Below are 20,000 nucleotides of genomic sequence, written 5' to 3'. Positions count from 1 at the left end.
ACTTGCTTGTACACGTACAGAAACACACACGCACACACACATACATTAACACACACACAAGTGTAGCATTCTCGAAGAAGAACTTTACTTAACAACACACATTTACAAAAATGAAGCGATTCAAAAATTATTTTCCTTCAAATGCGAGCCACACACACACACACCACATACACACACACCACACACACACACACACACACACACCTCTCCTGTCCTGCGGTGTCCCACAGCTGGAGCAGAGTGGGCTCTCCATCGACCACCAGCGTCTTCATCTGGAAGTCCACCCCTGAGGGGAACACACCAGGGTCAGGGGTCAGGGGTCAGGGGTCGTTAGCCTCACAGACCCAGCCTAGCGGTGTACAGCACACCAAGCTACAGTATGAGGGACGAGGAGAGCGTCGTGGCCAAGCTGGCACACTCCGTCACAACGCGTTCATCGACCGAGACGCCAGGTCACCCAACCATGGTGTTCTTGATTTGATAGCCTGGCTCAACAGAGGCTATTTAGAGAAGTACTTTTTAATATGATACGCCCGTATCAATGAAGGTTATTTAAATAACTCTGTCTGGATTGGACTGCCAGGATCGATGGAGGGCAGGCGGGGTGTAAGGGGAGCTTCGCTCGGCCGAGGGGAGGGGAGAGAGGAGAGGAGGGAAGAGAGGTGAGAGGAGGGGGAGCAGAGGGGAGGAGGAGAGGGGAGAGAGGAGGGGGAGCAGAGGAGAGGAGAGGGGGAGAGGAGAGAAGAGAAGGGGAGAGAGGGGGAGACCCACCCAGGGTGGCGCTGCTGTGCTGACGGAACTCGTTCTTGCAGAGGCGGAGCAGGAAGCTGGACTTGCCCACCGCCGCGTCGCCGGCCAACACGATGCGGTACGCCTTCTCTGACGTCATGTAGCCCAGGTCAGACGAGTCCTTCGTCTTCTCCTGGAGGAAGGAGAGAAACGCGAGAGGAAGAGGGGGATGGAAATTGAAAGGAAGAAGGTGGGGATGTGGATCTTTTTTTTGTTACAATAAAAGATTCCCTTCCGTACCTCAGTAGAGATGGCGAGGAGGGCCTTCTTCCGGGTGTTGGAGGCCCCAGAGCTGCTTCTGCTGAGCGGCTCTGAGAAATTCTGGTCCAGAACCGACTCACAGTCAGACCCCAAAGTCATCACATCCTGCTTGTCCTCTGTCTGGATCAGACCGTACTTAAGTAGTGGATGTGTGTGTGCGTGTGGACGTACTTATGAGTGTGTGTGTGTGTGTTCACAGCTCACCTCCACATCTGAGCTCTCCCCCACCACGGTGTCAGTTTCCTCGGCCACGCCCCTCCGCTCCTCCGCCTCGTGCCCTTTGACCTCGGGCTCCGAGTCGTAGCCGGCGTGCGAGCCTCGCAGGGTGGAGAGGCCGCTGTCCAGGCAGCTCTCCGGGAGGCTGTCCACCTCAAAGTCACAGCTGCCCCGCCTCATGGGGTCGCACAGGGCCAGGGCCAGGGTGTCGATGCTGGGCCTCCGGCCCCCCCTGTACAGCCCCCCCAGGTCCTCCTCCATGCCAGGGTGGAAGTATCTGGGAGAAGGGGTGGAGGGGGGAGGGAGGGAGGGGGGTGGGGGGAGGGAGGGAGGGGGAAGGGAGGGAGGGGTGGAGGGGGGAGAGGGGAGGGAGGGGGGTGGAGTGGAGGGGGGAGAGGGGAGAGGGGAGGGGTGGAGTGGAGGGGGGAGAGGGGAGAGGGGAGGGGTGGAGGGGGGAGAAGGGAGAGGGGTGGGGTGGAGGGGGGAGGGAGGGGGGAGAAGGGAGAGGGGTGGGGTGGAGGGGAGGGGGGAGAAGGGAGGGAGGGGGAGAGGGGAGAAGGGAGGGGGGTGGGGTGGAGGGGGGAGAGGGGAGGGAGAGGGGAGAGGGGGGTGGAGTGGAGGGGGGAGAGGGGAGAGGGGAGAGGGGAGAGGGGAGAGGGGAGGGAGGGGTGGAGGGTGGAGTGAAGGGGGTAGAGGGGAGAGAGGGGTGGAGGGGGGAGGGAGAGGTGGAGGGGGGAGGGAGGGGTGTCACTATCATTTCAGGGTCAAACCCTAACTGTCACTAACTCAACCAGACTGTCATAAACTCAACCTCACCTGTTGCTAACTTGACACCAGCAGTATCTATTTAAGCTCCAGAGATGTGAAGACAAACACATACTAGTCTTTCTGTTGGCACATTCAAATCTTCTGTGCAAACACACTCAGCCTAAGAATGAGATGTAATATACATTCTGTAGACATGACCAGTTTCTGAGTACACACACACAAGGACTAACCAGAGCATCTACACTGAAACTCTTCTAGGCTTGAGCTTGTTTGAGTCTAATTTGAGTGAAAATATCTGTTTACAGTAGCTGGACTGAACACCTACAGTAACATTGAATTCTACCGTGTTCAAATATACCCTCCCACCTGGCCAGGGAGACCTCTGATTGGTATTTCCCTGTCCAGGGAGACCTGTGATTGGTCCTTACCTGTCCAAGGGGGAGGAGTAACAGATGCTTTTGCTCTTGCTCATCGTCCCAGCAGGAGAGACGCTGCTGCCACGCTACAACAACAAAAACAACAACATCAAACACAACATCAAACACAACAACAACAACAACATCAAACAACAACAACAAACACAACAACAACAACAACAACAAACACAACAACAACAACAAACACAAAAACAACAACAACAAACACAACAACAACAACAACAAACACAACAACAACATCAGGCCTGGGACAATGCCTGTGTGTGTGTGCGCGTGTGTTTCAGTTTGTGTGAGTGTGTGTGTGTTGGGGTGTGCGTGTGTTTCAGTTTGTGTGAGTGTGAGTGTGTGTGTGTGTTGGGGTGTGCGTGTGTTTCAGTTTGTGTGAGTGTGTGTGTGTTGGGGTGTGCGTGTGTTTCTCACCTTGTTGCTCTTGCTGGCGCTGTTCTCCAGGGCGGTCCTCAAGCCATCGTTACTGTCATGGAGCTTCCTGTTAGCTGTCCTGCACACACACACACACATGCACACGGAACATGCACACACGGAACACGCACACACATGGAACACGTACACACAGAGAGAAGACAGAGGAGGTTCAGGAGTGCTCTACGATTACTGCTTCTGCGTGCCATCTCAATTCTGATTGGTCAGCGGGACTTACTGCAGGATCTCGATCTGTCTCTCCAGATTGTCCCTCTCCTCAGAGAACACTGTCATCAGCGCTTCGTCCCTGCAGTCACAACACCCTCATGAGCTGTCATAACACTCATTAAGCACTCATCACATGGTCATAAGCACACATGGCTATAAGGTTTCATAGGCACACAGCGCTATCCGAAGCATGTCTTGACACATGCAACTCACTTAGACGTTGCCTGGCAGACTAACACACACAGAATGTCATGATTGTCAGCTGTGACCAATAAAACCGCCATGTTTTCACATCACCGAAAGAGCACATTCAAATCTGTACTTTCAACACGAGGAGAGTTCAAGGGCACAGCTGGAGACTGAGAGCAGTGTTAGTGTTCCTGCTTTGGTTGCCAGGTTACCAAGCAGAGGAATTCTTTGTGTGTGTGAGGTCACACCAGGATATCCTGTTACTGGTTGACAAAGACATGCCCCCAGGGACCTGTCAATCAATCCTGGAGGCGGGGTTTTCGACAGCGCTCAGTCAGCTCGTACCCTGGCTGGTGTGTGTGTGTGTATGTGTGTGCCTGTGTGTGTGTGTGTGTGTGTGTGTGTGTATGTGTGTAGTTGTCATTCTCGCTACGAGTTGACTTTCTAACAGCCAGGCTGGGCTCCAGAACCGTCAAGGCCAAACATCTGACCACTGAGTGTCTGATCTGGTTAGGCTCCATGAAGCAGTGACCACACTGGAATCCAGAACAATCCATCAACCTGTCAACCGTGCTCTGACTGACTGTGTCCTTCACACAGTAAAAAGACCACGAACAATAACTCAACTGTACACTGCGTGTCGCTAACGTCATCGAATCTGTCATCGCACCATAAACACACTGTCAAAAAAAACTCCCTGACATTATACATGAAGATGCATGTATGCATTTGTAGTTTTTTAACTGTGTGAGTGTTCCATATGTAGTCCATATGGTCCCAGATTCAACCTACACATACATATCTTGTCTTTGGCCTGCTGATGATATTACTACACAATGTAGTCTTTTCGCTGACGGGGGAATTTGAACCTGCGACCTTTTGATCTAAATGCTCTACCACGATCCTGCTTTGCTCACCGTTCGCTGTTGATGCTGTGGTCGGTCAGCTGGTTCCTCAGGGAGTCCAGCTCGCTCTTCAGGCAGGCGATATTAGTGTGGGACAGCAACAACTCCTGCTTTAATCGCTGGTTCTCCTGGAGGAGGAGAGGGAAGGAGAGGGAGGGAGGGAGAGGGAGAGAGAGAGAGAGAGAGAGAGAGAGAGAGAGAGAGAGAGAGAGAGAGAGAGAGAGAGAGAGAGAGAGAGAGAGAGAGAGAGAGAGAGAGAGAGAGAGAGAGAGAGAGAGAGAGAGAGAGAGAGAGAGAGAAATAGATAGATGAAGGGAGAGACAGAGAAACAGAGATAGGGGGAGACAGAGACAACAGTGTGTGTGAGAGAGAGACACTAACTGGAGACACCAGGGATGAAGGTGGGATCTCTCCTGGTTCATGGAACAATCTGAAGACCTGATCTCACCAGGGTCAGCTCGTTTATCTTCCTCTTCAGAGTTGAGCTCTCATCCTTCATATTGATATTGTTGAACTGCTTCTCTATCTGTGAATCAAAACACACACCCATGCAAACGCGCACGCACACACACAGGTCATGACATCATCACCACGACCTCTCAATTATAACAGGGTTTAGATCAGCTGATTGGTGGACTGATACCTACTCCACCAGCCAAAAATCGAACTGGCGAACAGTTCATTGGCCGTTAAGCCGGATGCGCTGACCAATGAGAGCGTGCGATGTACTCACAACCTGCATCCTCTGGATCTTGAGCTGCAGCTCACAGACCTCGGCCTCGTACTCCCTCCTCACCTCAGCCAGGGCTGCCTCCGTACGCTGGGCTGCCTGGGGGGAGGGAGAGAGTGAGAGAGGGAGAGGGAGAGAGAGAGAGAGAGAGAGAGAGAGAGAGAGAGAGAGAGAGAGAGAGAGAGAGAGAGAGAGAGAGAGAGAGAGAGAGAGAGAGAGAGAGAGAGAGGCAGAGAGAGAGAGAGAGGGAGAGAGAGAGAGAGAGAGAGAGAGAGAGAGAGAGAGAGAGAGAGAGAGAGAGAGAGAGAGAGAGAGAGAGAGAGAGAGAGAGAGAGAGAGAGAGAGAGAGAGAGAGAGAGAGAGAGAGAGAGAGAGAGAGAGAGAGAGAGAGAGAGAGAGAGAATGTCCAGTCACTCCAAAAGCACTTCAGAAAGTGTGTGTGTCTGTGTGTGCACTGCGGTTATATGACTGTTCCAGTGATAAGAGGCCCAGCTGTATCAGGGCCGAGGGTGCGGAACCTGGATACAGGAACAATAAGTTCTGGGTTTGATGACTCTAGTAAATGACTGTAAAGATAAGCGTACACATTGTTTAGATTTATTCTGGGCGTTATGTTCGTGACTCTGTGTGTGTGTGTGTGTGTGTGTGAGTGAGTGTGTGTTAGAGAATGCAGGTGAGTCTGGGAGTAGAGGCTTTTCTGAGTCAAAGCAAACAGTAGCTCATGAACAAACAGAGTTGATAAAATCCCTTACATAACCCCCCCCCCACACACACACACGCGCAGTAGAAAACATATGTTTTCTCCGTTCCCAAGAATGGATGTGTTGTGAAATCGTGTATCCAGTTTCCATGTAGGAACATCTCACTGGAACCACCCCCGTAATCAAACTGAGTTAGTAAACAAGGAAATAAGGAAACAAGGAAATAAGGAAACAAGAACATAAGGAAACAATGACATAAGGAAACAGGGAAATAAGGAAACAAGGAAACAAAGAAATGTATCTCTTGAAGGATGGAACTTTGATGTGTTCTAGCATGGAAGCAGGGAGGTTTCTGTAATAGCTGAGTTGTAAAACATAATCCACACTGTGTGTCTTGAATTTGTGTTACCCGTGTGTGCGTGTTATCTATGTGTGTTTGTTACCTGTGTGCGTGTGTGTTACCTGTGTGCGTGTGTGTTACCTGTGTGCGTGTGTTACCTGTGTGCATGTGTGTTACCTGTGTGTGTGTTACCCGTGTGCGTGTGTGTGTTACCTGTGTGTGTGTGTGTTACCTGTGTGCGTGTGTGTTACCTGTGTGCGTGTGTGTGTGTGTGTTACCTGTGTGTGTTTGTGTTACCTGTGTGTGTGTGTGTTACCTGTGTGCGTGTGTGTTACCTGTGTGTGTGTGTGTTACCCGTGTGCGTGTGTGTGTTACCTGTGTGCGTGTGTGTTACCTGTGTGCGTGTGTGTTACCTGTGTGCGTTTGTGTTACTTGTGTGTGTGTGTGTTACCTGTGTGTGTGTGTTACCTGTGTGCGTGTGCTGTTCTCGGCAGCGTGGATGCGGTGGTCCATCTCCTCCTCCATCTCACTGAGCTGCATAGCTGCCTGGTCCTGAGCCCTGACACACAGCACACCTTCATCACCATCACCATCACCATCATCATCATCATCATCACCATCATCACCATCATCATCATCATCAACATCACTACAACACCTTCATCACCATCACCATCATCATCACTACAACACCTTCATCATCATCATCATCACTACAACACCTTCATCACCATCACCATCATCATCATCACCATCATCATCATCACAACAACACCTTCATCACCATCATCATCATCATCATCACTACAACACCTTCATCACCATCACCATCATCATCATCATCATCATCATCGCTACAACACCTTCATCACCATCATCATCATCATCATCACCATCACCATCACTACAACACCTTCATCACCATCATCATCATCACCATCACCATCACTACAACACCTTCATCACCATCACCATCATCATCATCATCATCACTACAACACCTTCATCACCATCATCATCATCATCATCACTACAACACCTTCATCACCATCACCATCATCATCATCATCACTACAACACCTTCATCACCATCACCATCATCATCATCATCACTACAACACCCCCTCCCTCTCCCCTCCACCCCCCTCCCCCTCCTCCTCCTCCTCCTCCTCTCTCCTCCTCCCCCTCTCTCCTCCTCCTCCTCCTCCTCCTCCTCTCTCCTACCGTTTGACGGCCAGAGCCAGGTTCTCCATCTCCGTGTTGTGCTGTCTGATCTCCCTGGTGAAGGTCATGATCACCCTCTCGTACTGTGGCACCAGCCTGGGCTCTGTCATACGGATGTTCTGGTACAGTGTGGCCGCTTGCTCCGCCCTGCACAACATCCACCACACCAGGTTATCACCACGGTAACACCATCATATCATGTTAATGCGACTTCAACATCATCATATCATGTTTATGGGACTTCAACATCAACGTTATTGTAATGTTAACGCAACGTTGACGCGATGGGGAAAGAACGTTGATGCGACATAGAGAGGGAAAGGAGTCTCTCAGGTACACTCATCTGTCCTGCTGACACACACTCACCTGGCAGCGCGAGGTTACAGCGCTCAACACGTATCAAGACAGGCCGGGTGACGGACCGGAACGTCAACATTAACCGTGTTAGGCTTCAGTAGCTTGTGAGGAGGTGTTTAGTTTGGACGCACGCACACACCTGCATGCACTGTATGAACTGCATATACTGTACAAATACTTTTCCCTGCTTAGAGCAGATGCTTCTAGATGTACATAAATGTGTGTGTGTGTGTGTGTAAAGTGAGACACCACCCAGTCTTGTGACAAGGTACCCGGTTCATCTGACAGTGGGTCAGGTACCGGCGCTGAGTGTGTTTGCGTTTGACAAGGTGACCACGCAGGTTCTGAGCCCTGAGCATATAGACTTACTGTCCCACTGTCAACACCCAGGAAACAGACAGCGTCACACAAACACACCAGGCCCCGCCAGGCACCACGAAAACGCTCCATAACATTCCTCTACAGGGAAGGAGGGAGAAGAGGAGGAGGAGGAGGGAGAGGAGGAGGAGGAGGGAGAGGCGGAAAGGAGGGAGAGGAGGAAGAGGGAGAGGAGGAGGAGGGAGAGGAAGAGGAGGGAGAAGAGGAAGAGGAGGAGGAAGAGGGAGAGGAGGGAGAGGAGGAAGAGGAGGAGGGAGAGGAGGGAGAGGAGGAAGAGGAGGAGGAGGGAGAGGAGGAAGAGGAGGAGGAGGGAGAGGAGGAAGAGGGAGAGGAGGAAAAGGAAGAGGGAGAGGAGGAGAAAGAGGAGGGAGAGGAGGAGAAAGAGGAGGGAGAGGAGGAGAAAGAGGAGGGAGAGGAGGAAGAGGAGGAGGCGGGAGAGGAGAAGGAAGAGGGAGAGGAGGGAGAGTAGGAGGGAGAGCAGGAGGGAGAGGAAGAGGGAGAGCAGGAGGGAGAGGGGGAAGAGGAAGAGGAGGAAGAGGGAGAGGAGGAAGAGGGAGAGGAGGCAGTTCTAATGAGCTCTACTGGGCCAGATGACACACTGTGGTAATCGATGTTTCTGAGGTGTTGCCGTGACAGCGCGAGGCTCAGCCCCATGACCGCCCTGCGGCTTGCTGGTCTTCTCTCACTGCGACGGCTCCCGCGGATCGCTGCCGGTTGTTGGGGAGAGTCTGTTAAACGCACTTTACATTGTCGGTTTGAACACCGCTCGGCCTAAGGAAGTTGTACATTGTATTGCATCTTGGGTTACACTCCTGTTGCGCTGTATGAACTGCCTTTGTCCTCGTGCTACATCCTCCCAGCACAATATTGTGTACAGGTGTCTGTATTTCTATGGCCATGGTTGAATGGTTTTAGAACTGATTACTAACAGGCGCACACACAAAGGCGCGCCACAACACAACACATAACAGGTGGCAAAGAAAAACCGGTTAGAAGGATAAGCAGCATGACTTTTCTGCAGTGATCATTATCAGTAACAAAGAAACATTATGTTGCCAACTGCTAAACTATATATTGATAAAATTAATCATTAATAATTACTCTGAACAACAATTCTTAACTTGACCTGGGTATAAATTTCGCTTGATCACCCATTCGTGTCTGAAAGTCCTCCCACGCCAAAGACGAAACATCCAAACTTTCGCTGTCCATGTTCCCGCTGTATTCACTCTCGCAGATACCGTAAAACCCACGGATAAACTCTTCCAAGTTAATGGTACCGTCTCTGTCGGTGTCCAGTTCTGAAAAGATGTGCTTGGACTCGGACGTCGAGACTCCGAGATCTGAGCAGATTTTCTTAAACTCCCTTTTTTCAATCCGCCCCGAATTATCCACATCATAGGCGTGAAAGAGCTCGCACAGTCTGTCTCGACGGTCTGTACTCGTGCCCGGTAGCGACATACTTTCCGGAGCTCAGGAAAACCCCACGAGCCAGACCACCGAGGCAAACTGCAGAAAAACCACCAGAATGCGCCGACAGCAGGCCAAAACTATTGGATCAACCTTCAACACCGCAAAACAAAGAAGTGGGTTATTGTAGCTTCGAGTGCTGGATTTTCCAGGTGTACTGTCCTCAGGATAAGAAAAAGTTCATAAGTCTCCTCCCGGGCTGGTGTCCTGCGTCCGGTGCTATGCTTCTGTTACCGTCCGTTTGCTCACATAGCGCGCACTTGGAGAGGCAGAGCAGGTGTTCACGAACCTGACTCACCTGTTTCAGATCCCCCTGCGTCTCTTGTCACCAAGTCGCGACGTGGACATAAAGAGTATCACCAATGTCCGGGCGTCGTGCCAAGCGCAGTTAGGGAATTACTGTAACCTGTAATCCTTTAAACAAACGGCTCAGTGGAAGTTTTTTCCCTTTCGCACGGCGTCTTTAGAAAGCATTCCCTTGGTTAGGAGGAATTTTGATGAAAAGGGCTATTCAAATCTATGCCATTCATTGAATTCATTGTTATTCTGGTTGTTACGTAACATAATTTAGGGTTATAATTTCCTATGAACAGTTTGGCTGTTTGGGATGCCACACATAAACAGGCATGAATTGCGCTTGTTTTATAATTTTTTATTATTATGCCTGTCTTTATCTATCCAACTAACTACATGTTTTAATGGACTTCTAAGGTACAATTGTGTCCAGTTATTACATATTATTGTGAAATTATTATCAAACAGAATTTCACAAAAACTGCATTTTTGTGTGTGTTTCAGGTCTAAGGGTACAGTTGAACAGTTGGATTTATATTGTTGATTTGTCTCTTAGTGGGGACATGGACACAGCCATACAGATACAGAAGCCTCAACCTGGAGAGAAAGAGAGAGAGAGAGACAGACAGACAGATTGTTACTGCATGCCTGTGTCTGTGTGTGTGTCTGTGTGTGTGTCTTTGTGTGTGTGTGTGTGTCTGTGTGTGTGTCTGTGTGTGTCTGTGTGTGTGTGTGTCTGTGTGTGTGTGTGTGTGTGTGTGTGTCTGTGTGTGTGTGTGTGTGTCTGTGTGTGTGTCTGTGTGTGTGTGTCTGTGTCTGTGTGTGTGTCTGTGTGTGTGTCTGTGTGTGTGTCTGTGTGTGTGTGTCTGTGTGTGTGTGTGTGTGTCTGTGTGTGTGTGTCTGTGTCTGTCTGTGTCTGTGTGTGTGTGTCTGTGTCTGTGTGTGTGTGTCTGTGTGTGTGTCTGTGTGTGTGTGTGTGTCTGTGTCTGTGCGTGTGTGTGTGTGTGTCTGTGTGTGTGTGTGTGTCTGTGTGTGTGTCTGTGTGTGTGTGTGTGTGTGTGTCTGTGTGTGTCTGTGTGTGTGTCTGTGTCTGTGTGTGTGTCTGTGTGTGTGTGTGTGTGTGTTTACCTCTTGCAGCGTCTGCAGAGTTTGAGGATGGACTCCATGCTGACCTGACAGAAGCTGAGTTTGATGGAGAGAAGGTGCACGCTGGAACAGCTGGCCAGCAGGTTCACCCTGTATGGTGTGGCCACACACACAAACACGCGCGCACACACACACACACACACACACGCAACACAAGTTACGCCATTACAATGCAATAAAACGATCCATAACAGATGTGCGTGTGTATATAAGAGGCTGTGTGTGTGTATGAGAGAGAGTATGTGTGTGTGAGGGTGTGTGTTTGTAAGAGAGAGAGTATGTGTGTGTGTGTGTGTGTGTGAGGGTGTGTGTTTGTAAGAGAGAGTGTGTGTGTGTGTGGTGTCCTACCCCCTGGTCCCCACAGCTGTGGAGCTGAGGTCCAGGTGCTGGAGTCGTTTACAGCCCAGAGCGACAGCCTGCACACCTCCATCTCCCACCGCCCTGCAGCCACTCACATCCAGAGACCTGTCACACAAACACACGAGTGAGTACGTGCTTGTGTATATTTGTGTGGCGCACCAGGCTTGGTCAGGTGTGTATGAGTCGTGTGTGTGTGTGTGTGACCTGATGTGGGGTGTGTGACCTGATGTGGGGTGTGTGACCTGATGAGGGGTGTGTGTGACCTGATGTGGGGAGTGTGTGTGCTGATCCTGTGCAGACTGAGGTCAGTGACCCCGGGACATGAGCTGAGGGTCAGGGAGCAGAGGTCAGGAAGCTGCTGAAGAGCCTGGTCCACCGTGACATCACTCACCTGGAGCAAGGGACAGGAAACGCATCACTGGACCAGGAAGTGTGATGTAGTTACTGCTTAGGTAGGCACACACACACACATATACATACACGTACATAAACATTTACATTTAGTCATTTAGCAGACGCTCTTATCCAGAGCAACTTACAATAAGTACAGGGACCAATTTCCCCGAGGCAAGTAGGGCTAGGTGCCTTGCCCAAGGACACAACGTCATTTGGCACGGGGAATCGATCCGGCAACCTTCTGATTACTAGCCCGACTCCCTCACCGCTCAGCCATCTGACTCCCTAAACACATTCAAACCCTCAAATGCAATCACACACACTTACAGCGTGCAGTCCAGTCAAGTTGAGTGTGCGCAGGTGTGGGAGTCGTGATGTCATCAGAGTGAGACAGGAGTGGTTGACCTTGGGCACCTGTCCAAGGTTGAGATGCTGTAGACCAGGACACGCCTTCGCCACAGTGACCAGGCAGCAGGCACTGACGGCCAGGCAGCCAAACACCTCCAGCCTGGACAGGCTGACACACACACGCACAGGAGTCCAAATTCATTCACACACATAACAAAACAACCTTGTCTGTCTATCTTTCTTGCAAGCCCACACACTCAAACACACACAGCCCCCCTCACCTCTGTCCATGCCTCGTGGCAAGGGCTGTCAGGGCGTCATCGGTGACCTGGCAGCCATTGAGAACAAGGCTTTTCAGACTGCAGACACAAAGGTCAGGGGTCAGTCCAGGATGTCCGTCTGTGTGTGTGTGTGTGTGTGTGTGTGTGTGTGGTAGAGCAGCCTACCCAGAGCTTGTCTCAGCCAGCGCCTTGACGCCCTTCTCAGTCGCTCCACTCCAGCTCACATCCACGCTGGTCACGTGATCACAACACTGGCCAATCACGCACAGCACCAGGTCGCCGTGGAAACCAGGCCCGATGCAACCGGTGACCCTCAGCTCCTGTAAGCCAATGAGAAAACAGGGCCCTCGGCTCAGCCAATGAATTAGTGCTGTAGATCCCTAATCAGCCAATGAAAGGGCTGATGACGACAGATTGTTTTTTCTGTACCTCCAGAGAGTCTTTACTTTGGGACAAGAACAGTTCTAGTCCACTGGAGGTGACAGACAGGCCACTGCACCTATGAAGTGCCAGACTTCTTGGTCGACGCCCACCCACACAACTCAGCCATTGGTCTGTCAGAGTGGAGCAGTTTTCTACCCTGATGTGTTGCCCTGAAGAGAGAGACAGAGACAGAGACATGTCTGTTTGTGAGATACAGGGGATTTTATTGTCTGATCGGTGTGTGTGTGTGTTCTCCGGTAATGAGAGAACTTGAGATGGTTCTGCCCTGGTTATCTGATGTTTGTCCAGGGAGTAGCACTGTACAGTATCTCCAGCTCTTACATCATGAGAATGTACCATGTGGTCAAGATAGACGAGGACACATTTTCCAGTACACACACACACACGCACACGGATACCAGTACACACACACATACACACACACACACACACATACACACACTGCCTTGCTCACTCACAGAGAGTGTGGTCGTGGGCCAGTCGAAGCAGGTGGCGACACACCTGGGCCAGCCTGGACAGGTCACAGTGTGTAAGCAGCACCAGGATGGAGAGCCACACCTCGTCTGGGAGACACAGCCACAGGGCGCACACACTGCCCCCTGGAGGCTGGGAGGAGACAGGGCACACTGCAGACCAAACACAGAGGACCAGTCTCCCCAACCCAGAGGACAAAACGATGACATTTGAGTGGTGTGATCACTCTATGCTTGTAATTTAATTGTTATGTGCATGAATTTTACCTTTGAGTGTCCTTTTGAAACATAATTTGCCTAATTTATTTTGATCCTAGGACACCAGGAAAATATCTACACATTAATTAATTCACAATTAACCATTGAGGGAAAATTAGTCTCCATGAACCATGTAATTGCTTCAATGTTCTGTCCCTGCTACAACTCTTAGAATTAGTGGAATGATGTTTCCAGAAAAACAAACCTCAGTTCTATTTTCACACAAACTGTAAACACAATCTTGTCCGTTTTTACGAAACCCCTTTTTAGACAATCTTTTAGTTTACAGGAACCCTTGCAAAGCAGAACAGCTTGTCTATATGTTATTTTTAAAGAAAGAGATAATAGTTTAGATGTTTTTTTACCGTTGTCTTGGCGACTGCCATGGGGGCATCTTTGGTTTTGGATATCTTCTGGGTGCCTGGGAGGAGTGGAAGAGCACTGTTGTCACTCACTTCACAGGTCATTAATTAGATATGTCACTTTTCATTCGTTAGATATGCCAGGAGATGGGAAGTAACCAAGTACAAATACTTAGTTACTGTACTTAAGAAGATTTTTCTGGTATCTGTACTTTCTGTTTCTGAAAAAAGGTTTCACTGTGTGTGTGTGTGTGTGTGTGTGTAAGTCCTAGTTGCTAAGAATTGTTACTTTGTTCATCGTGTCGTATGACTTGTAAATGTCTTGATAAGTGTGACATTGATCTGGAAAGAGAGATCACAGGGTTTCCATACGAAACAAACAGCGCACAGTAAACGTTGAGATGTCACCGCTATTCAAAGATCATCTGCAGATCCTGATTAGCACACTGATTAGAGGTTACACTCACGTTGTCCTGACATCAACCTCGCTTGAATCATCCACCAAGCACATCCACTGTCAGAGAAGGCTGACTTCCACGTTCCATTCTTATCGGAACTTTTATTGGATTGAGAGGGGAGGTATTTGATTGGTGGATAGGTAGGTATATACAACTCTGACCTGCGGTCTCAATGGTATTTAAAATGTTATTTAATACTTTCAATCCTTGTAGCGATTGCTCAAATATGCTTAGACTCTCAGGTGGGAGTGATCGGCATTTTCGGAAATGTCCTATTGGTTACATCACGCCAGACAAGAAAAATCACACAAGTAAAAGTTAATCAAAGTAGGATTTGAGCCCATGTAGTGGAGCCCAGCTCTGCTCACCTTTGGGGGCAGGTAGAGGAGTTCTGGGACCAGGGAAGGGCTGTGGTGTTGGGGTCGACTGTCTGGTCTCTCTGGCTCCTGTAGACAGAGGCCTGGTGGAGAGATATGACCTGCAGACGAGAGACAGACAGTCAAACAGGGAATGAAACAGTCTGTCAGACAGACAGGCGGACATACGAGGACAGACTTTCAGGTATGAAGGCAGGCAGACTGACATGCAGACAGGCAGGTAGTGTGCGACAGTCAAACAGACAAGAGATTCCAGGGCGACATTTTCTGAAAGCTGACGCTAACTCGAGCCCAGAGCGCGTCAGTGGTTACCGTGGCAACGTTTCTCCATGAGTGAAGGATGACCAGGAGAGACTGGACTTTTCCCAGAACCTCCAGCCACGACCCCTGGTCTGACCTCTGACCCCCGGACAGCCACTCCTGCTCCTCGGCCGCAGCACTGGAAACACACACACACTTAGCACACACACACAACACACACCACTGCTATAGCATCTGGGCAGTGTACCGTGTGTTTGTGAATGTGACATCAGTACAGTCCTTGTGCTGTACCTCTCTCAGTCTTCTCCTCTGGAGTGTTCGATGCCAAGGCCGTCCTACAGACCAGCTCCTGACTGCTGCCCTGCCTGCCTGACCACTCACCTCCCTCCTCCTCTACAGGGACGCTCCTACGACCACCTGAAACTGTCACTCCGTCCTCCTCGGCTGTGGTCATGATGTCACTGGCTGTGGTCATGATGTCACTGGCTGTGGCCCCATCACAGCCCACGGGCAAGTTGATGATGTCAGCAGGTGTGCTACGATCAGGGTCCAGGGGTTCTGTTGCTGTGGTGATGTCACTAGCTGTGGCCCTATCGGGGTTCACGAGTGTGCTGATGTTGTCAGCAGGGATGTCACCATCTGTGTTCCTACCGAGGTCCACAGAGACAGTTGCTGTGACAACAACATCAGGAAAAGTCCTCCAATCACAGTCCACGGAAGCCTCAGCTGTGACATCACCAGGTCTGGTCTCCGTGCCGACCAGCGTCGTACTTCTTCTGTAACCAGTCGATGCGTTTTGACCCTTGTCCGACCTGCCAGTGACCTCCTGGTTGTGGTCTGGTCTGACGCGGCCCAAACGAGACAGACAGAGAAGGTACTCCTCGTATACACTCGGGCCCGGGGTCACCCCAAACTCAGAACCGGGGTTCTGGTCCTCATCAGGTCTCATGCTGCAGGTTCTCCTCTCCCTGTGGACGTTCTTGGATCGTGCGGTGTGTTCCGCCTCCACCTGTTCTTTAACTGCGTCGTGCTTTTCTTGAGTTTGTAAGCTAGCACCGCCTTTTACCCATCTTACTCCAGAGCCAGCGGGAGAGTGCGAGAGGTCAGGTGACCTGGAGGGAAGGCCGTAGCCCGGCAAGACTAGGATACTGTCACCTGACTTGCTACAGGAAGTGACACGAGAAGTGGTCGAGGTCTTAGACTGGGAATCCGGGTCGTTCATGGTGGTCTGTGCGTGGTGGGATGAAGGGAGTCTGGTGAGCTTGTTTGGTCCTAGCGGAGTCTCACTGCTTTGAGGTGAACAGGCCTGGGCCTGGTTCTCCCCAGTCCAGGGAAGTGGTTCTGAAGGTGAGAGTGTACTCATCGAGTTCTCCAGGTTCTGATCCGTCCGTCGGGTTCTGGTCCGGTTCTGTTCGTCCTCAGGTCCGGTTCGGAGGACGTTCTGAGCCCAGTTCAGTACGATCCGCAACTTCTGTTTCTCGGTGAGGAGTGAGTCTTCCAGAACACGCAGGTCCAGCCCCAGGGAGGTGCTGGAACTACAACTCCCAGCATGCCCTAGTGCTGGGGCCTCTCTCTTGGGAGACTGCCCACTCACCTCCCTGCCGTGTCTGTCAGTCATACCTCTGGCCTTTCTATTATTGATGAAGCTGTCCGCATTCCTCTGGGTCCTAACGCACACTCTGCTGCACTTTAGATTCCACTCGACCAAATTACAACTAACAAATCTGATGTGTCGTTTTGTTATCGTATCAGTTACGCCAGTTTTTAGGAATAATAATAGATCCTTGTGCTTCCTATACAGTTCTCTCCTCCACGGGTTCTCGCAGTCTCAGTGCTCCAGCTCTGTGGCTGACACACTGATCTCCATGGAAACAAAACACAGGGAAACCGTTCACCAAGGGATCAAAGTGCTGCAAAAATGCTACCCAGCGGCCTCGGGTAGAAGGTCTCCATAGCGACATCAAACGCAAGTGCTTGGAGAGCGAAAGTTAACACTCTCAGGATGTTTATGATTCAGACCGATAATGATTTCTACTTCTGTGAGCACACTAACGCAGTCAATCAAACAAAATATGATATGCATACTGTATACAAATATCAAATAAGTGCATCAATTAAGATGGAGACTAGGATCGACTCAATGATTGTAGAGGAATTACAAAGAGAATACTTCACAAAATAGGCCAAATCAAATGAAACAAACAATTTTTTTGAATATATATTCACTTGAGGGCTTTATTGTGGCAGTATTAACATATAAAACAATCCATATTTTTTATTTTGAACATATAAACATTCAAAATTGATTTTACAAAGTTAGTTCGTAAGGCTTGGTTTTGCACAGGTGTTCTGAACGCTGAATATTTTTTTTCTATCCGTCAAATTCTCCCAGAGTTGTGTGTGTTTTTTTTTAAAGAGAGTGAAATGACAAAACAAGTCCAACTAACGGAGAAAGATAATAAACAGCGACCGGAGAGTTACGATGCTATCCGTGCAAGCACGCCACATGCCCATTCAACACTGACAAAATCTAGGGAAAAAAAACTGCATCTTCGTTTTTTTTTTGTAGTCTGCACCATACGTATGGACACATTTCACGGACATTTCAATAAACAAACATTCATGGGAATTTCCCATGAACATGTGGAAACTGTGTTTGGAATTATTTGTATGGGGCCTTATCCAATATAAATATGTATCTGATAATGCTGTGTATAGAGCCCCTACGTGTTGCATGTGTTCATCTTGACGGTGTTCACCTTGATTGCATCTTTTGATAGGCTACTTCAATGTTTTGGTGGTATGACATCAGTTGGTGATTAGGCCCACGTGTTTTATTTTTTGATCACAGTTATAATCAGTGTCATCACTCAATGTATCTCAAATGCTCAATGCTGTTTGTAAAAAACAAAACAAAAAGAAGAAACATTCAGAGGATTAAAAAAGAGGTTCTTCAATGGTTTTCCACTTTTTATAAGCAAAATCAATCAAATAAAACGGCTGATAGATCAAGAAGCTACGCGGTTAAATGCTACAGTGTCATTAGGTCTTAGAACGTCACCCATCGTTTTCAGAATGATTAATGCCTTTATCGTTGTCATATTCGTGTAATATTCATACGGCTGTCGTTTTTTTTATGTTCTTCTTTTATTTTTTATCATGCTCTTTTCATTGGTTAGCTGTTTGCTATGAGCCACCTGATGCGAGATTGAAAGCGCTGATCGATGCGTTCGTTTCTCCCAAAATGTGATCTGGCCTGGCAGCAAACAAGTTGCAGTAACCAACAACCTAAAAGAAGGAATAAACTGAACCGTAAAATACCCTCAAACAACAACAAAAAACTTTGTTTTAACTTTGTCACAACTATTTTTGTTAACGGCTGGCAGTGAGGTCACGTTTTAGAGCGTCTGGCGTCTGAAAAGGTTCCACCAAAAGAACGCCAAACAGCCAGGCCAAGTCTACTTACCTAATATATCCCTCTACTTGAAAAGCCATTGGTATACGATCCATGGATGCACCGAGTTTGTGTTCCTTCGAAATTAATCAGGCGGAACAATTTACGTTTTTGGGCAATTGTAATCTATTAGACAGGCAGTGTGTCCGACTACAACCTAACACTAACGTCACGCATGCATCTAAGATGGAAGCTACCTCACAATAACCTTGCCTTGACAGAGATAGCGCCACAAGGAAAATAAGATAAAGAGATTATACGTCTGTACGCATGTTTCTCTTCTATGAAACAGTATTTACAAAGCAGACCTGCCCAGAACACAGCCGAAAACAGTAGCGTACAAAACGGGGAGAAGTGAGCGTGACCGGAGACGGAATGGAATCATACGCCTGCCCTACCCAAGGTTGAATAGATCATATTTTTGATATTATATCATAAACAACCCGTTAAGGTAAAGCCTTGTCATTTGTTTCTCACGTACACATAATACAGTATCTCCACATGATGACAAGACAACGCCTGTGGTTAGACAAAGGCTGAAATGAGAGGGCCCGTTGTGGTGATACTCAATGAGAAGAGACAAGTCTCAACGGCAAACTTTCAGCATAGCGCTTTCAGGCTGTTAGCAAAATCCACGACTTTGAGAACAGAGGTAAAGACTGATATAGTAGCCTATGCATATACTGTGAGTTCACTAACTGCCGTTTGGTTAGTGTTCTTTGCTGGAGGCACAGCCTTGTCTAGAGACGTGCTTTCATAACATTTATGGCTATAAACCTGTAGACAATATACATTATGACGAGTGTCCTATGAGTTCTGGAATATATTCACAATGAGGTTAATGTATGCATATGTAACAGGAAGTATGATACATGGGTAGATGGATTGTTTTAGCTTGTACTTGTAGTTTTTTTTGCGCACGCACAAACACAGAGATATGGATCATCAGACAGCTTCTATCCTTTCCTGAGTGTAAGAGCCACATTTATAGACCATACCTCAAGTCCAAATAAACATTCTTCTCTCTACTCACAGACACAGACAGACACATCTAACTAACACTTGGATGGTTTTGGGGTGAGTTTGACTCAAGTTTGGCCCTTGTTTGGGGGACTTTGGATGTACTATTCTCAATTGTACGGTATTTACTTTGATCATGAACTCGTTGCAATTGGATAAACAGACATGAGGCATTCCTTTTTTTTATGCCTCAGTGACCCATCACTGGACCCATTTTCAGTAGGAATCATACTACTTATCACATTTACATTTTACATTTTAAATGTATTATCCTCTCATTGGTTGTGGCCAGATAAGAACAGGAAATGTTTTCCCTAATAATTTCCCCTCTATCAATCCAGTTGTTGGGTTAAACACATTTAGGGGACACACAAAAGCGGTCTTCATTATGACAACATGAGTTCAGTAACACAGACAGCTGTCTAGCCACAGACAAAGTCAACCAATCACATCCGCTCTTTCTGCTCCAGTCCTCCAATGACATCAGGTAATCTGTGACAGTTCATCTGTGGTGTAAAAGATTGTGCTCTACTGTTTGTTTGTAGTAAAACCCAGGTACCCGATTGGCTGTAGTCTTCAAAAATAGCTTAATCTCACCCCCTCACCCCATAGCATCAATAAACTGGTTTTCTTGTGTTTTTTTAAAGGTAAAGTA

The 20,000-nt window shown here is 48.7% G+C and overlaps 3 protein-coding genes across 7 annotated transcripts in view; all 3 read right to left on the bottom strand.

The window, feature by feature from the left end:
* rasef (RAS and EF-hand domain containing) overlaps positions 1 to 9,419 on the bottom strand; it is a 13,237-nt gene extending 3,818 nt beyond the window's left edge. Inside the window, exons 1-13 of one of the 2 annotated variants that reach the window (XM_084690870.1) lie at positions 9,070 to 9,419; positions 7,209 to 7,355; positions 6,453 to 6,543; positions 4,947 to 5,042; positions 4,662 to 4,739; positions 4,226 to 4,341; positions 3,130 to 3,198; positions 2,892 to 2,970; positions 2,463 to 2,536; positions 1,255 to 1,543; positions 1,030 to 1,170; positions 772 to 922; positions 205 to 286 (exon numbers count right to left, since the gene is read on the bottom strand). In XM_084690870.1, the coding sequence (XP_084546996.1) occupies positions 205 to 286; positions 772 to 922; positions 1,030 to 1,170; positions 1,255 to 1,543; positions 2,463 to 2,536; positions 2,892 to 2,970; positions 3,130 to 3,198; positions 4,226 to 4,341; positions 4,662 to 4,739; positions 4,947 to 5,042; positions 6,453 to 6,543; positions 7,209 to 7,355; positions 9,070 to 9,404 (1,748 nt within the window). In that variant the 5' untranslated portion in view covers positions 9,405 to 9,419. The remainder of the gene's footprint in view (positions 1 to 204; positions 287 to 771; positions 923 to 1,029; positions 1,171 to 1,254; positions 1,544 to 2,462; positions 2,537 to 2,891; positions 2,971 to 3,129; positions 3,199 to 4,225; positions 4,342 to 4,661; positions 4,740 to 4,946; positions 5,043 to 6,452; positions 6,544 to 7,208; positions 7,356 to 9,069) is intronic. The other variant, XM_084690871.1, reaches the window with a different exon arrangement.
* Positions 9,420 to 10,140: 721 nt separating this feature from the next.
* On the bottom strand, positions 10,141 to 16,725 carry LOC146233136 (uncharacterized). The gene is made up of 14 exons (XM_084690668.1): positions 15,501 to 16,725; positions 15,163 to 15,404; positions 14,923 to 15,049; positions 14,602 to 14,711; positions 13,779 to 13,834; positions 13,141 to 13,288; positions 12,668 to 12,831; positions 12,404 to 12,558; positions 12,239 to 12,316; positions 11,937 to 12,126; positions 11,477 to 11,604; positions 11,202 to 11,318; positions 10,836 to 10,943; positions 10,141 to 10,304 (listed from the first exon to the last, which is right to left on the bottom strand). The coding sequence occupies exons 1-14, from the start codon at positions 16,487 to 16,489 to the stop codon at positions 10,214 to 10,216; spliced, it is 2,703 nt and encodes a 900-aa protein (XP_084546794.1). The 5' UTR covers positions 16,490 to 16,725; the 3' UTR covers positions 10,141 to 10,213.
* A 382-nt stretch (positions 16,726 to 17,107) lies between these two features.
* Positions 17,108 to 20,000, bottom strand: part of frmd3 (FERM domain containing 3) — a 32,779-nt gene continuing 29,886 nt past the window's right edge. For all 4 annotated transcript variants that reach the window (XM_084690374.1, XM_084690376.1, XM_084690377.1 and 1 more), the window contains one exon: positions 17,108 to 20,000. This exon is cut by the window's right edge and continues 1,351 nt beyond it. The gene's annotated coding sequence lies outside the window, so the exon portion shown is untranslated.

This window comes from Hypomesus nipponensis, chromosome 24, assembly GCF_054491055.1.
Source record: "Hypomesus nipponensis isolate SF chromosome 24, ASM5449105v1, whole genome shotgun sequence".
NCBI lineage: Eukaryota > Metazoa > Chordata > Actinopteri > Osmeriformes > Osmeridae > Hypomesus > Hypomesus nipponensis.
The sequence above is the reverse complement of the archived record's forward strand: the minus strand, read 5'-3'. Positions and strand labels throughout refer to the sequence as shown.

Coding starts and splice junctions, on each gene's coding strand:
- LOC146233136 (XM_084690668.1), bottom strand. CDS start 16,489: ATGACTGACAGACACGGCAGGGAGGTGAGTGGGCAGTCTCCCAAGAGA. Junction 14,712..14,922: donor CATGGAGAAACGTTGCCACG/GTAACCACTGAC, acceptor TCTCGTCTGCAG/GTCATATCTCTCCACCAGGC. Junction 10,944..11,201: donor ACAGCTGTGGGGACCAGGGG/GTAGGACACCAC, acceptor CACACCATACAG/GGTGAACCTGCTGGCCAGCT.